Genomic DNA, 17,326 nt, shown 5'->3' on the forward strand with positions numbered 1-17,326 from the left:
TGATAGATTAATTTGAGTTACTTGTATGCCACATATATCAACCATCATATCTTGCCAAAGTTGTTATGCCTAAAGCTACCTCTGCAGAAATACTTTACAGGTAAATATATCATTTGAATTTTAAAATGCAATTTTGAGGTGAAGTCTCTTTTTTGCAATGTGCTCTGTTCCAATCCCTCTGTCCAGTCCTAGACTGTCATTGCTGCCTGCTGCAACTTGTTTCTGCAAGTGTCAAATGTGTCTTTGATTTTGGCAGCATTAGCCCAATGATGTCATTAGAGCATTTAAGTGTGATTTTCTATTTATGTGGTAGAACTGATTGTGCCAAAAGCTTGCTGGATTGTGACTGTCATTACCTTTAATTTGGTTGTCTTTAATGGTGTGATGATGGTAGTTGATTTATCTAGGTTGTTCATTAGAAAGATGCAGAAGTGCCGAAAGATGCAAAGGCCTTGGTTGATGGAAATTTGGTAAACATCTTCAACCAATTGCAGGCTGGTACATTAATGCTTGCTGAATGGGTTAATTTGTAAGACATTTACATAAAAATATTCATTTCAAGCTTGGATGCTCTACTTTTGATAATAAAGGTTTTGTTCTATACATTGATCTTCTTATTTCTTCTACTACAGTTATTCTATGATTTCTTCTTTTACACCTTAAATGTATTTATGTGTGGATGAATGTAATGTGGATAAGATTATTTGTGTATGTATGGATGTGGCTTGTGTTTGGATGGATGTAGTTTGTGTTTGTTTGGAAAAATGGGAATGTGAATATAATGAAATATATTGTAACAGGTGTATAACAGGAATTTTTGCCTGTTATATGGAAAAAAAAAAGAGACTTTTACCTACGACTATTCTCGTAGGTAGAAGTTTCATCGACATTTTTACCTGCAGAATTTTTCATAGGTAAAAGGTTCATTCACATTTTTTTACCTACGAATCATGTCGTAGGTAAAAGATTCATCAACGGTTTTTTCCTACGTCAAATTTCATAGGTAAAAAGTCTTAACACAATTTCTACCTACGAAAACTTTTGTAGGTATAAGTCTTAACACTGTTTGTACCTACACACAATTTCATTGGTAAAAGTATTAATACAGTTATTAGTTACGACAGCATTTGTAGGTAAAAGCCTTAACATAGTTTCTACTTACGAAAACTTTCGTAGGGAAAAGTTTTAACAAAGTTTGTAGCTACGAAAACATTCGTGGGTAAAAGTCTTAACACCGTTTGTACCTACGAAAAATTTTGTAGGTAAAAGTTTTAACAAAGTTTTTAGCAACGAAAATGTTCGTAGGTAAAAGTCTTAACACAATGTTTACCTACGAAAAATATTGTAGGTACAAGTCTTAACAAAGTTTTTAATTTCATAGGTAAAAGTCTTACCATTGCCGACGATGACATTTTTCGTTGGTAAAAGTCTTTAGCCACGGCTTTTTACCAACGAAATTTTTCATAGGTAAAACGTTTTACCTACGAAATCATATCATTTACCTATGAATTGTTTCGTAGGTAAAAGTGGAATTTCTTATAGTGTATGTGGCTTTAAAGAACCATCTTCATATAACCTTGCGATGATAAGTCCCACTTGTAGAACTATAATTGGCCACTAGTTGAGTTGGTTACCTTAAAACACCTTATTTGTTAGTCTCATGAGTCAGGGATGTTAGAATGGGACACTATGCCTGAGCTATCAGCTTATGCTGGGTGATAAACCCCCCATAGTAACCTTTGGACTTTTTTTAAATGATCGTTTGAAATTGAAATAATAATAGTCGGGCTAATCATGCATTTTCATGGCATGCGGTCTTTTTTGGATGGCTATTCCTTGGGCGTACATTTAAGTACTTTTCTAGGTGGCTAGTTCTCCTTGGGTGACTTCATTGCATAGTCTTTTCCAGGTGGCTAGTTCTCCTTGGGCGTACCTTTAAGTACTTTTCTGGGTCGATAGTTCTCCTTGGGCGACTTTTTACCAGCTGGATGTGCATCCCCAGGTCTGTGAGCATGTACATGCATCCATGCATTTAAACAAGATTATCTTGTATGATTTATTTAATGAATGCGTATTTGATGAATCTTATCTGAGTCCCATGATAATCATTAAGTAATATTTGTTATATACTGTCTCTAATAACTATGCTTAATTATCTTGATGATGCGATAAATCTTTGGGGTTATACCTCACTAAATAGCCATTGATGCTATCAAACCGTACTCAATATGCAGGTGACTTAAATAACGCGCATGCTGACGTTCATATGAAATAAGAGGAGCTAGATGATCTCGCGACTCTCTATTTCTGACTTCATTTGTATTAAATTGTACTGTCATGTTTTGTAAAACGTTAAGACTTTAGTTTGTATAAGTTTATGGGCAACCACTCGAATATTTAATTTTGTATATTTGGACTCCCTCATATACTTGATTGCTTATATTCTGCTAGATTACTACTCTGATATAAAGAAAAAAAATGTACGTGAAATTTGAGTGTTTTCAAAAGTTAACGCTTGGATTTTTGGAACACAAGTAGTGTACTCAGGTTTCGGGAATCGGGGTGTTACACTAAAGAATGAAGAATTCCTTCCCGCACCGGTCTATCCATTCTCTTACAAGAGATCTGGCATAATCACATATGCCACAACATGGATGAATTTTCATAATCTAGTCTTTAGTTAGATTCTACTTTATTTCCATACAGGGGATTTATATTATATACGTGTAAGGCATTCAAGTTTAGTTGGTATAAATTATTTACCATAAAGTCATTGCCAATATTAATTAAATAAAAGTAAATACTCAATCTTTTATTCTCAAATGTGAATAAATAACTTAATTTATCCAAACAAGAAATAGATATCAAATTACGCCTTAAAAAAAGGCATACAAAATGTATCTATTAGATCCAATAAATAACCTGACCCTAACCTAAGCCTATAGACTCTGACTGCCCCCACGTCAACCTTAACGTCATTGCCTACGTATACTAAGTATTTTGCATCAGTTAGTAGCCTGCTCTATAGTAAGTTTTGCATAAAAGTACATATGTGAATAGTTGTTCCCGAATCTATCTACCAAAAATCTATCGACATATCAGTTAGATTGGATTTGAAACAGACCAGAATTGAATTATTACTCTTCCTAACGAGCCACTGCTTGTACTTTATACATCCTTTTTCTTGATGGCCCAACTTTATGCAAAAGAATTAGTTATTCTTTTTAGCCCACTTATGTATCGATCCGTTCCTAAGTTGATTGCCAGCCAAAGAACCTGGATGACTTAGAGGACCTAAGGATCCCTTTCTATTATGTCCACATCCATGTCTAGAGGTTACAAGATTAACATTCTGTGTGTTTTCAGATGATCTTGGAGGTTCAGATTTTTTCAGAGAAAGGTCCAATTGCAAGTACCCAGGGCTATCTCTAATGGACTCTTTTCGTTGAACATAATTGGACCCGGTTAAGGTAGGAACATGATCCGTTTGTGTAACGCCCCGAAAATTGGGGGTCGAACAAAGCTTAACTCCCGAGTTCCAACGCATCACTTATGCAACATAAATAATGATGTTTAAATGTTGTCCATATTAGTGCATTAAGCATGAGTGAGATTAAACTAAAACAACATATCATACTCCGGAGTTAATGTAATTAAGCAAGAGGAAGATTGAGATAAATGTATAAAGTATATACGTGTTTCGTAACCTCCAGAGTATGAACGTGCTATCGGGCTGAATACATACATGTTTTACCTAATACACACACACACACATACAAAAACGTTAAAATGTAAAGTTCAACTGATTCAATGTCCCTGTAACCCCGGCGACGCAGCTCTAGGTCTACACAGACCCGCATGAGAACTGAACGTAGGAGAACTCCTCCTCCTCGTCAAAGAAGTCTGGCTCCGTCGCAAAAGCCTCATCATAATTTGCATCTAAATTAGAGTCTGGTTGGTGTTTTAAAACACTGTCCCAGAGTGGGAGTGAGTGATCAACTCAGTGGTACTATAAGTCAAAGGTTAACATGTTATCAATTCAATCAAGCAGTAATGATAAAGCAATATAGCAATCACTTTCTAATTACTCTTGTTAATGCAGAAATGACATATAGTAATGATGCATGTCCTCGCCTGCACTCCCTCAGCGACTTCATTTAACGATCGCGCATGGCAAACTCCCTAAAAGTACGCTTCCTCACCAAAGCACATGCAATGCAATGCATGGTTGTGTTAGTCAAGTAATTTATTGGGCTTATTCATATAGCAAATTCGGGAAGCTAAGGTACCTCTCTTTTTTATCATTTACCCAAATAAGGATCCATCTAGGGTCGTCAATCTTAGTTAGTCACATACGATAGATAAGTTATAGGGCTTCACCCTTGATGAAAACAGTGGATATGCAAGTTCACAAGTTTACACTCGAGGTCACTACGGAGAGGCTCATCACCTCAACGTAGGCCTAATTTATACTCGAGGTCACTATGGGAGGCTTGTCACTTGAATATAAGCCGACAGCTCGAATTCGGTGTCCCATATACTACAATATTCAGCTCATGAGTTTCGATTGCTCACTGGTCACTACGGGGAGGCTCGTCACCCCAGCATAGGCCGACAGCTCGACCTCAGTGTCCCATACACCACCATGTCCAGCTCATGAGTCTTAGCAGATCTTGGTACCATGGTTGAAACGGGCTTTACATTGGTAAGTGGTACCTTAGATTCAAGCAGTAGTGTCCATACATGGTAAACACATATAGGCCAATCGGGTTATTTGACAAGTGCGATTGGTACGAGCGCACATTGAATTGATCGACATAGAACGCGTAAGCACTCTGCGTGGCCTAACTAATGTCGATAATCACCGTACAGCTTGGATTCATTGAACATGTCTAATATGGCGAAACTAGTTTGACCACTCAGTCGGGACCATTACCGATTGCCTGGACTACGTAATAGTTCCAATCATACTCAAATGCAATAGGTAGTCACATATGCTCATCATAACAACATTTAACAGACAATTTAAACGTAATTCTCATTTGAGCATTTTATCAAACACATTGAACATGTTGTTATACATATGCATTTTATCCATAAATCACATAGCACAAAGTTACATTATATGAAGGAAACTACAAATATGGATAAGGTAGTTGAGACTCCCATCTCAACACCCTTGTTGGAAGCAGTCTATTAAACAATTTCTCATTCAAACATTTTATCAAATACTTAGACTACATAATATTATAGACACAAACTAAATTAGTTATAGCATATATTATGGCAAATCCTTTCATAAAGGAGTTGTCATACTCACAACAAACATGTATTCTAGATTAATAGTCATGGCCAGCATAAATCATAATTTCACTTTCATTTAAACATTTCAACAAACACATAGAATGCATTTTATATTCACATAGTGCACACACATGTATAGTTTATTAAATACATCATAACTAAGATCATATGATAGCAATCAAGTTAGACATAAATCATTGTTGACATTGAAAGCCTTGAAAGCCATAACCTAAACGTTTATAGTCCGCACTTTTCGTCGGTACGCCTATTATGAACTCGGTTCGTACACTACGTCCCCGTCTACAGCGCAACGGCTACCTAAATCATGAAATAAGTTAGTTATTTCGTCGATTCCTCTTTTTAGATTCCTAAAACAAGATTAGGGTTAGGATTTCTTACCCAAATCGGAGTTGGAATGACTCGTGTAGCTAGATGTAAAGAGGATTTAGTGCATGTAGTCGTAAGAGAGAAACACCGCCTCGATCTTCCAAACTCTCTCTCTTCTCCTCACTCTTTTCTCTCTTCTCTCTCCTAGGGTTTTGATAAAATTCGTATGGAATGGGAATGAGGTGGTTTAAGGTCCTTAAATAGGCCTAGAACTGGTTCAAATGGCCCCAGGGCCATGGTATACTTAGGTTATAGCCAAATGGTGTCTGTTTCGGGCAAACGGGACTCATTTGGAGGCCCATTACTCACCTGCATCATGGATTAAGTTTTCTAACCATGGATCTAAGCCAGGTTATGATTTCGGTCTGATCGAATTTGTGGATCGACCGTGGAGGACCTGTATCAGTTCAACGGTCATTGTCACTTGATCAGGGCCACAAGTATACTGACATGTGTAGGGAAATTTTCCTGATCCATGAGTAAAGTTTGGTTAGAAACTGACGGTCTAAAGTCTTCAATTTTGCTCGTAAGCGAATGATCCAATTCACTTAAGTTCTAGTTCATTTTTTAAAGATATTCGTGTTTCTCACACACTTTACTCAAGGCTCAAGTAGTGCGTTTCTGGATGCTATTTGAGCTCGATTCCGGCAAAGGTTGTCAAGCCCAAAAAGGTGGTTATAACCTTATAGTTTAGCGGTAATCGGACTATCGACGCGTGGTCTAGGTCCGATACGGGGTTTCAATGTGCTCTCGGGAGCAACTGGGTTTTGGGTTCTCTACTAGGTTTTCAAGTAATGTTGAGTTAGCGATTCTAATAGTTTTGGGTCTTGCAGTTCGTATAGATAGTGGTCCAAGCTAATTCCACTAATTATTTAGTTTAGTACTTAATTAATTTTCGTTTAATTTCTAAAGAATTCGATCCTTAGTAATTTTTGCCTGAGGTGATACTCGGGTCTTTGCACGGATTTTTCCGAGACGTTACAGTTTGAGTTCAAATTGTAACTGATTCCAAAATATACTCATATCAGTAAATATGTTTACTTTAAGCAATTTATGAATAAAACTGAATATCAGGTAAAAATTTATCAATTCAATTAATTGGGGCCTTCAATTGAACTACCCAGGATGAAGATAGGCCCAACCATTCAATCAAGGAAAGAATCAGTTGCATCATTATCATTTCTCATATGGGAGGTCGTTAGTGACTCTCATGAATATGAAGCTAAGTGATGCCAATTATGTAAATTTGAGATACTTAATATCCACGGGTATGATGAGTCTTTCAACTTTACATCACTAATACCATTTACTCTACCCCATTCATGCCCTTACCAAATGGTGAAGGTTTGCATTTTCATCATTGTTCGCATTAAACATAAATGCAACTACACGCAATCCATAAATTGAATCCCAATGTCATAAGTTTGTACCTATAAAATTTTCACCGATTGAGGTCACTATGGTGGCTAACACAACTGAATCCAATCTCACGAATATGGACTTATGATTATAATTTTAATCCCGCACTCAATGAATTATCTAAAAATTAGTTCGATTCGACCCAGTAAACAGTTGGCATTGACTGCTAGAAAATGGAAAATCCATAAGGTGAAACAAACGTTTAGGTTTAACTTCCCATTCTAATAGTCTATTTTAGCTCCTAATCAATGGGTAATTAGCCCACACTGGGCTTAATATGAAATTTGACCATTTGATCTATACATTAATAGTTGGTATTGCAAATCTAGTCAAAATATTCATAGGATGGGCGGGATAGATTGAATATATAAACTGATTGAAGTGGGCAGTCAGATCGTACAATCATGGTCCATGTAGATGAAGGACCAAGATCTGACTTTAAGGTCTACATCATTAAAGCTAGACGCTTAATCGTCTATTTGATGAATGATTTAGATGGGGTGCCCACAATAGATGTTTTAGATATAACAATTATAGACCAAAAGAATTCCAAATCTAGTCAAAATTGTTTACAAGATGGATTCCTTGGGAGGAAGAAATGGATGAATGGATCCTACTCTATAGTCCATGAAAATGAACTGTTAGGATCCCATATTTAGGATCCATTAGGGTGAACCTGGATGCTTAATCGTCTATTCAGTGAATAGTTCGCACGTCATGTTCATAATAGATGGTCCAAAGAAGAATGGCTAGAAAGGCCCATGATGATACGTTAAATGGGTTTCAACTCATTAACAAAGGGCCCAACATGAGATTTGCAATGAGTTGGATCTTAAAGATAGGGCCAGCGAGTCACTAAACTGGTACTAGAAAACAACCCTATAAACAAGGTCGGTTGGCCTTTAAACAGCCCGATTGCCTGTCGGATGCAAATCCAACACGTTTTAAACAAAACAAGCCCTTAGGGCTTTCTTCGAACAAGGGTATGGAAAGGGGAAAACCCTAACCTTTACATTACCAACACCCCAATTCTCTCAATTAGTCGAAACCAAGGCCACCGCTGATTTGGATGGAAACCTCTAGGAGTTTGCGGTCGCCATTAATGGCTACCACAGACTTTCGGCAAGGAAGAATAGAGAAGAAAAGGGGTTTTAATAAAACCCATTAAATGGTCTATCGGCCATGGTCGCAGTTGCTACCGATGGCGAAAGAACAACAGGGTTCATTCGAGGACAATGTTTAGAGGCTGCCCGCACCATTAATTCTCATAAATCGGCCTTAGTAATAGAAAACAATCATGCATACCGACAACAATCGCCAGATTCAATGGCTGACGAGGGACCACCCTGATATTTAGCTTAACTTCATGGATCGACAGCAATCGCGGAATTGCCTTGAATCTCAAAAGAGAATTTGGAGCTTATGGGGAATACGGGTCGCTATTCGGATGTGAAGAAGAAGGGGAAGGACTGATGGGTCCCCCCCCCCCCCTTTATTTGAGGCCACAACAATGGCAACTGTTGCACCCACATTATCATGGGAAAGGGATTTGAAACCCCTCATTTTCCTACAACAGTGGGATGCACAATATATAAACTTTAGTGCAACGTCCTATCTCCTGGATAGATTTGCCAGAATGTGGTTAATGAATGCCAACAATAATGATGATTCTATCATTTGACAACGATGACAGATAATGCTGCTATTGCCATTGATTGCTTGAAACATACGCAAGCATGTGTCTCAATGGTCAAATTTGAGTCTCGTTATACATATCTGACCATTTAGGATTCCTGAATAGATGCAATCATCTGAGCCGATCTACCATAGTCCATGCACAGTAGTCTCTAATACCAACTGTAGACTATATATGGAATTGCAAAGGATAGTGCTATACATCGAATATGGAGATCAAATAAACTGTATAAAAGGCATACCTGATTGAGAAGCCATAGATGTAGAAGATGGATGGAATTTTTCTCACCTTACACCCTTAGAGAAGCATTGTGATTGGATGAAAAACTTCAGTCGTATGTAGGCTTAGGGATCCAACCTTGTTTATATAGCTTAGAAGTTTGAAGAGTTTGAAACCCATCAAAACTCTTCTTCATAAGACTCCATACGAATTTGTCAATCCTAGTTGCGTGTGACATAGTTATAGCGCACCACCTCTTATACGTTTTAGATGAATCACAATTGAGTGGGGTCCATTGGTACTCTCGATCACACTATCCAACCCTTAGGGCAATCTAGACCATTGATTAATAAAGCCCACCTTATAGAGTTCTTACAATACATGCTTATACTACCGACTCTTAAGGAAGAATTAGGAAGTGGATTTTGTCCCTTTTAGAGTTCTACTTTAAATATTTACCTGATAGGGCAGTCATCGGTCAGGTCTCGACCAATTTAATCTTCGGGTTGACCACCTATTGAGAATAAATGATCAAATTTTGCTAGATATGTGCATTTGGGAGCTTGTAATTAGAGGTAAATGAGAAGTGAAATTTTAGGTAAATGAATTAGGAGTAAATGACTTATATAGTTGTGTTACAATTGACACGGGCTCTTTTAGTGGCCTGAGGAATCTAGATGATCCGATGACACAGACTTTGGACCTTAATTCCACATTAGTTGATCTCGGATCCGACAATTTTGGGGATAGTGGTCCAACTATCCATTGGGAGTGGGACAGTCATGAAGGCGCCAATATACCACATTCAACTCCATCTGCAAAAGGAAACAACTCCAACACTACAAATAGCAGTGCAAACTCCAGGAAGAGGACGAGGGCTATGCATCCAACTGATGTGATTGGTCATGGTTTGACCGACATGGCTAAAGCTCTGTAATCGATTGCGACAAATATGACAAAGGGAAAGAATTTTACAAGAATGACTGTTATCATTCCAGAGCTGGAGCAGTTGGATAGACTGAACGGGCAAGAAATACTTTCTGCAATAAAACTACTTTCCAAGGAGAAAGAATATGGTGCTGCTTTCCTTAACTTGCCTAATCATAAGAGGCTAAATTTTCTCCGGATGTTGATGATGTCCAACCAGTGAACCCTTCAGGCACCCGTATGAGTTTGCGGAGGAGTTGTTGTTGAATGCTCCACTGAAAATCATTTGAGACTTGCTTTTTGTTTTCTTTTTGGACAATTTGACTTTAATATTGTGATGCTACACCACATGATAATTAATGCTTTACTATGCTGGTTTAATTTCTAATAGATATAGTACTCTTATCTATCTTTTGTGTTGCTTGTCATTTACTATGTTAGATATTTCACATTGCGCAACATCTAATAGGTCGATCCTTTGCTATCACATGTTACATTACCGTCGAAGTAGTAACTCTAATATATTTCTACAGTACATCTAATGTCTACTTGCAATCTCTCTAATGTCTTTATTTACACTAATATTGAAATATGAATCTGTTTTCTAACAGAAATTGCTTTTTGATGTTAGATGGAAAAGGTGTACGTTGTATTTAGGGGAAGAAGACTAGGTATTTACTTTACTTGGGAGGCGTGTAATGCCGAGGTAGATGGGTTCCACCGGGCGCTATTCCAATCGTACAAGTCGCAGGAATTGGCGGTCCGTGCGTGGGAGGCTTTTCATGCAAAACCATAGCATCCAGAGATGTCAAACTGAGAATTCCCACCCTTGACTAGTGACGATGACAGTGCGGTTATACATCAAGCTATACATGGTCATGAAATTGAAATTAATCATATTAGTTGTCATGATACCTTATATAATGGAGCCTCAACTTCAAACCCTCCACCTCTGAAGGAGGAGAACAGTTCAAATGAAGACGATGGTACTGCACTACTGTTTCTACTAGGTGTATTGATTGTCATTATGACAGTTCATCTCATCTCTCTGAACCATTAAACTTGTAGTGGTGGATGTCCAACATGCATTCACATGTATAATTTTGTTGTAGAACATATTTTAATAGTTTTCTATGACTTTACTCTTTTGATTTGGAAATTCTTAAGTGGTAAATTAATATTTTAAGAACTGATAGAGTCTCTGAGGAGCCACCTTCATGTAGGGATTATCCACGGTCAACTACTGCTCACATTTACAGGGGAGCCATATGTAAGCATGGCCTACACAATATTCAAGCCAACAATTAGACGGCTTCCACCATGTAGATCTCTTAGCAAAATTTTGAGGCATAATACTGATCATATGTGCTACAGTTACTAAATAATGTGGACAAAGAAGAAAATTTCAGGCTAACATTGTGGCCGATTGGATGAGCAGACTGGACTATTTTTTTTACAAGAATAGTACATGAGGCAGTGGACAGTGAGCCACAACTAATGGATGGCGTGGAAGAACAGATTGAATCACTGAAAAGTAGGCTCCAGTTGTACAAAATGAAATCTCAAACCATAAAGTATGATCACTCACCCCAGAGCCATCCATATAGGAATATTGTAGCTAAATCGTTGAATGCCCCATGGATGTAGGGAGCTCTAATTCACTACCAGGTGTTGTTCGACATCCCATGAACTGAGTAATAAAGAAGTTTGAAGAGGAAATTTGAGAAGGACATGGACTGTGTCCTGCCCCTGCTTGGATAGACTCAGTCCTGGCACGGGCTCTCAGGCGCCCACCGTTATGTATGTATTTTATCCGCGCTATACATCCATTTTGACAGATCATATTAGTGAATAAGCCCCCAGCTTTGGCAGATCCAAGGCTCAAGTGGGCCACACCATAGGGCACTGTGGTGAAAATGTTATCCACCATTGAGACATTCAAGCGGCCCATGGTATTTTTATTTGTCATCCAACCTATTCAAAAGGTTAACATATACTTGGATGCGTGGGAACACAAATATCAGATGTCATGAAACACCGTAAGCTCCTAAGAAATTATTAATGGCAGGCGTTAAATCCCACTATATGGGTCCATTTGAGACTGAGATATGACAAATTTTTGGGCTCCTACTCTAAAATTTTCTTTAAAAATGGATGGACAGTGTGGATAAAATACATATAGCACGGTGGCTCCTCAGAGATGGACGGGAGGGGTTATTACCCAATCTGCATCACATATGCTCCATCCAACGACTGCAGTACTCTTGCAGGTCATTTACAAGCTACAAATCAAACAGCGTCAGATAAGTCTTCACCGTATTTACAGCCATCACGGGAGCAAACAAACAGGATCACCCAACTACTACTTCCACCCGACAGTCTTGCAGGCGGAAATGTAAATAACGATTTACATTTACATGTATTTACCACAAAGAACCGGAAATCAAACAGCCCCTTAAGATGGGAGTAAAAGTAATATTGCAATTGAAATTCAGATATTTGTTTGGATGGAAATAAATGGGGGGAATTGACGATGCATTTGATTTTTTACAATTGGTAAAAATATACGTGAAATTGTAAATCAGCTTTAATATCCCACGTACAGATACGATATAGAGTACAGTCCTTACGGGGCCGTAAATTTCCAGCTAGGTCCCAGCGGGAGTAGTACCAATATCCACCCACGCCTGATAAAACATGAAAAAAGCTTGTATCTTCCGTTACTATCAAAAGTACAAAGGGTAGTGTATCCATCGGGCCGAAGATTCATCCCGAGTCCAACAGAGCATCATCACGACTCGACCCGACTTAAATTGGGGGCAGTTTGGGTGGATGGTGGATCTCTAACTGTGGGGCCCACTGTGATGCATGCACGTTACATTCACAATGTCCAATTGAGCGTTGGATCTGCCTCATTTTTGTGCTCATGCCTTCATATAATCTAAGAAAATGGATTGGCGGCTTGGATGTACAGATACATCACGGTGGGCCTGCCCACAGAACTGTCCGTTCGGAGCTAGGGACGGGCGGGGGTAGTACGCAATCCCCGTCCAGTAGGTGGGATCAGATCCGGGGCCCGAGCCAGGTGGGTCCCGTGCTTCTATCCCCGAGGCCCAGCGTGTACAGCTGTAAAACCCAAAGTCAAACGGTTGAGCTAAGGTAGGGCAACGCACAGAATTCAAGAAAAGCCCTGGTGAAAAGGCCGGCGTTACAGACGTGGCTTTCGAAAGGTGCTCCGTTGCCCCAAAATGATGTATGCAATTTATCCATGCCGTCCATTCATTTTTCTAGATCATTTTAGAGATGAGTCTAAAAAAAGATTGAAGATCCAAATCTCAGATGGACCACACCACAGGAAAATATTAGTGATTGAACACTCACTGTTAAAAACTGTGAGGACCCCGTGATGTTTATCGTCCATCCAAATTGTTTATAATGAAGAAGAAACAAAAATATCAGTGATTGAACACTCACTGTTAAAAACTGTGAGTACCCACTGTAATGTTTATTTTTCATCAAATTGTTTATAAAGTCACGTAGACATGAATGAAGAGAAACAAAAATATCAGCTTGATCCAAAAATTTTGTGGGAAGTTTTAATGGTGGGCGTTCAATCACTGTTTCCTGTGGTGTGTTACACCTTAGGTTTTGATATTTGTCATTTTTGGGCTCATGCACTAAAATGATCTGAAAAAATGAATGGACGGAGTGGATAAAACGTATATATCATTGTGGGGCCCACAGAGCACCGTCTCGTAGCTAGACCATGCTGGCAGTGTCAGGATGCAATCCGCGTCCGGTGTTAAGTCGAGGGTAGAAGACGGTTGGGAAAACAATCTCTACAGTCAATAAGAGAAGGGCCTGCATTTACTCTTCCCCGGTAGGAGGACGGTGCAGTAAAGACCACTTCGTTTTGCTATAAATACACTTGCACTTGCACTTGCACCACAGACATATAGAAACGAGTTTCTCCTTTGATTTCTTCTCATTTACTAGCTTCGTAGCAGTTGTTAGTGTTGGTTGAAGAAGCTTTAGTTAGAATGGGAGCGTCCGGTGTCGGCTATTGCACTGTCGTAGCAGTCGTGGCATTCGTTTTGCTAGCCAGCTGCATTGCTGCTGAAGTGAATGGTGGTGTTGGGGATGAGAAGTGCTTGTTTTACGGGCGTAGGCATGGGTTGGGAGGAGGTCTGGGTCATGGAATTTATCGGAGGGGGTTTAGACATGGGAGTTGTGGTAATGGTGGTCACTTGGGAGGAGGTTTTGGTGGTGGCGCCGGCGGTGGGTTAGGTGGAGGTGGGGGACTGGGAGGTGGTGGTGGATTTGGTGGAGGTGCTGGTGGTGGACTTGGCGGTGGTGCGGGTGGTGGTTTGGGTGGAGGTGCTGGTGGTGGACTTGGCGGTGGTCCTGGTGGCGGTTTGGGTGGAGGTGCTGGTGGTGGAGTTGGAGGTGGTGGTGGTGGTGGTAGCGGTTTGGGTGGAGGAGCTGGTGGTGGAATTGGTAGTGGTGCTGGTGGTGGACTTGGCGGTGGTGCTGGTGGTGGTTTGGGTGGAGGTGCTGGTGGTGGAGTTGGCGGTGGTGCTGGTGGTGGTGGTGGAATTGGTGGTGGTGCTGGTGGTGGTTTGGGTGGAGGTGCTGGTGGTGGAGTTGGCGGCGGCGGAAGTGGTGGTTTAGGTGGAGGTGCCGGTGTTGGTGCTGGTGGTGGTGCTGGTGGTGGACTTGGCGGTGGTGGTGGTGCTGGTGGTGGTTTAGGTGGAGGTGCCGGTGGTGGAGCTGGTGGTGGTGCTGGTGGTGGACTTGGCGGTGGTGGTGGTGCTGGTGGTGGACTTGGAGGTGGTGGTGGTGCTGGAGTAGGAGCCGGTGGTGGATTTGGTGGTGGTGCTGGAGCAGGTGGAGGAGTCGGTGGTGGGGCAGGTGGCGGTGGTGGGTTTGGTGGGGGTGGCGGTGGAGGCGGAGGCTTAGGCGGCGGTATAGGTGCTGGTGGTGGTTTTGGTGGTGGCGCTGGTGTTGGTGGGGGACTTGGTAGTGGCGGCGGCGGCGGTGGTGGTGGCGGCGGTGGATTTGGTGGTGGTGGCGGTGTAGGTGGTGGGTTCGGAGCAGGTGGAGGTTTTGGTGGTGGTGGCGGTCACTAATGTTGCATGCTGAAGTAGCCAACGAAACTTAATAGTTTTGGTGAAAATGAGTCATCTTTTCTGGTGTTAATCTTGTCTTAAATGTTTTCATTTTCTTATTTACTAGTGAAAGGAATTGCATTGTCTATTTAAATTCCTGCAATCTTCGATTAAAGGTATGTTAGCCCACTTGCTGATCACCTCATCTGGAGGGTTGGATCTGTCAAGGGTCCACATAGGCAGGCATTCGTTAGTCTGGTAGACGCTAACTCCAATTGAACTGTCCAGTTGGATTCTTTTGATTTCGACCATCATATTAATGTCCTAACTAAATCCATATCCATAGCTTAGGTGGGCCACACACCAGAAGGCATAACGAGGGACATCAGAGAGTGGGATGCCCGCTTTAGAATCTTAACAGATGGAATGTGGGTCTACCATGTTGTGTATGTGTCATTCAACCCAGTCATGAGGTGGGACTAACTAATGCATGCCATTCCAAGAATGAGGTGGGCTCACGTTTTAAGAGCGATTGTAAAGTGCTCCTCGTGGTGTGTCCCGCCAGAGTTTTTCAAAGTGATGTACAGATTCCATTAGGGGAGGTGCACCAGATGCAAGGTTTGGATACTGCATACCAATCACAGCTAGGTCTCACACGGCTGTAATGTATGTAGTTACAGTAACTGTGAGCACATGTCATCGTTCCCTTGCATGCAATGCTCTTGATGAAGAGTTTGAAAAACTGACGTGGGATTTCAGTTAAGGGTGCGGATTAGATGAGGCAGGGGCAACAGCTTGGTGGAGAGGTACTGATTGTGGGTCCCACCTCCATGTATGTGTTGTATATTCATACCATCCATCCATTTTGCCAGCTCATTTTAAAACATGGTCCCAAAAATGAGACAGGCCCAAATATGAGATGGATTGCACCACAGGAAAACAATGGTGATCGAACGTCCACACTATGTTTATTTTCCATCCAACCTATTGATAAGGTGACACAGATCTGGATGAAGGGAAAACGAAAGTAGAAGCTTGATCCAAAACTTGTGGCCTCCAAGAAGTTTTTAATGGTAGGAATTCAATCTTTACTTTGTGGTCCACCTGAGATTTAGATCTGCATTATTTTTAGGACCATTTCCTAAAATTAGATGGCAAAGCCGATAAGCGGCGTGGATACACAATATATACATTGGGCTGGGCCCCCCCGTCTGGGCCTCACCAGCTAAGCTGGTGCCCCTGCCTCACCTAATCAGCACCCCTTCAGTTTATACTTAGTACAAGTGGAGGCCATTACTCAGTGGTCCCAACTGTTGATAAAATAGGTCTACTCTAGATGGCCCATTCACGAAAATCCTCTGATGAAAATTCCTAACCCTTCAACAACGGACTCGCAAATAGACTCTTTGGAAAGAAAATATAGCTCGGGTTCACATCAAACTTGTAGATAGCTAAATATTCTATTTCAATGCAATCGGTCGGATTTTGAGTGCATGTGCCAGCCATGGTGAGGCTCATAATATCACGGTGAGGATCACCGGAACACGTGTGCACCATTTGAAACTGTCCCATCAGTTGGCTGATGCCGCATCCCAGTGGAATACATGTTTCAACTTCCAAGAACAAGAAATGCCAAGGCGATCTACTTTTTTTTTTTTTTTTTACAAAGGGAATTTATAAAGAAATTCTTTTCACATCATAAAACAATTACCCTTATAAAAGCAATCATGAACTTCACCCAAAAGGAGGATGAAACATTTTATCAATGTTGGGAAAGGTTCAAGGATTTGGTCAGTTCATGTCCACAACACGGCTTTGAAACGTGGCGCATTATAAATTTTTTCTACGATGGACTGACATCTTCCATGTGCCAAATGGTTGAGACAATGTGTAATGGAGAATTCATTAATAAAAATGTTGACGAGGTATGGAATTACCTCGATAGTCTTGCTGAAAAAACACAATCATAGGACTATTACCCAAAGTCGAACACTACGTTTACGCCGACTCAATTAAAGGAGAAATGTGGATTGTATCTCTTGAAAGAAGAGGATGATCTCAAGTGTAAAGTGACTACGCTCATAAGGAAAGTTGAGGCCATGGAAGGAAAGAAGGATAAGGTTAATGAAAGTGTTTGCGGCATCTGTGATTGCAACATTCATACAACTGAAAATTGCTCTACAATACCCACCTTTCGAGAAGTGTTGAATGAACAATCCAATGCCGTAAATAATTATCAAAGACCTTTCAATGGACTAACCTCTAA

The 17,326-nt window shown here is 40.5% G+C and overlaps 1 protein-coding gene and 1 non-coding gene across 2 annotated transcripts; one reads left to right on the plus strand and one right to left on the minus strand.

Moving 5' to 3' along the window:
* Positions 1 to 13,833: 13,833 nt before the first annotated feature.
* Positions 13,834 to 15,374, plus strand: LOC131245820 (glycine-rich cell wall structural protein-like). The gene has a single exon (XM_058245536.1). It carries the CDS (start codon positions 13,993 to 13,995, stop codon positions 15,079 to 15,081), a length of 1,089 nt encoding a protein of 362 aa, XP_058101519.1. The 5' UTR covers positions 13,834 to 13,992; the 3' UTR covers positions 15,082 to 15,374.
* Positions 15,375 to 16,769: 1,395 nt separating this feature from the next.
* LOC131247551 (small nucleolar RNA R71) lies at positions 16,770 to 16,876 on the minus strand. Its single transcript, XR_009171832.1, has one exon. It is a non-coding gene; the product is annotated as a small nucleolar RNA R71 (small nucleolar RNA).
* Between the last annotated feature and the right edge of the window lie 450 nt (positions 16,877 to 17,326).

This window comes from Magnolia sinica, chromosome 5 (genome assembly GCF_029962835.1).
Source record: "Magnolia sinica isolate HGM2019 chromosome 5, MsV1, whole genome shotgun sequence".
Classification (NCBI taxonomy): domain Eukaryota; kingdom Viridiplantae; phylum Streptophyta; class Magnoliopsida; order Magnoliales; family Magnoliaceae; genus Magnolia; species Magnolia sinica.

Excerpts from the sequence above, each read along its gene's own strand:
- LOC131245820 (XM_058245536.1), top strand. The coding sequence starts at position 13,993 with ATGGGAGCGTCCGGTGTCGGCTATTGCACTGTCGTAGCAGTCGTGGCA.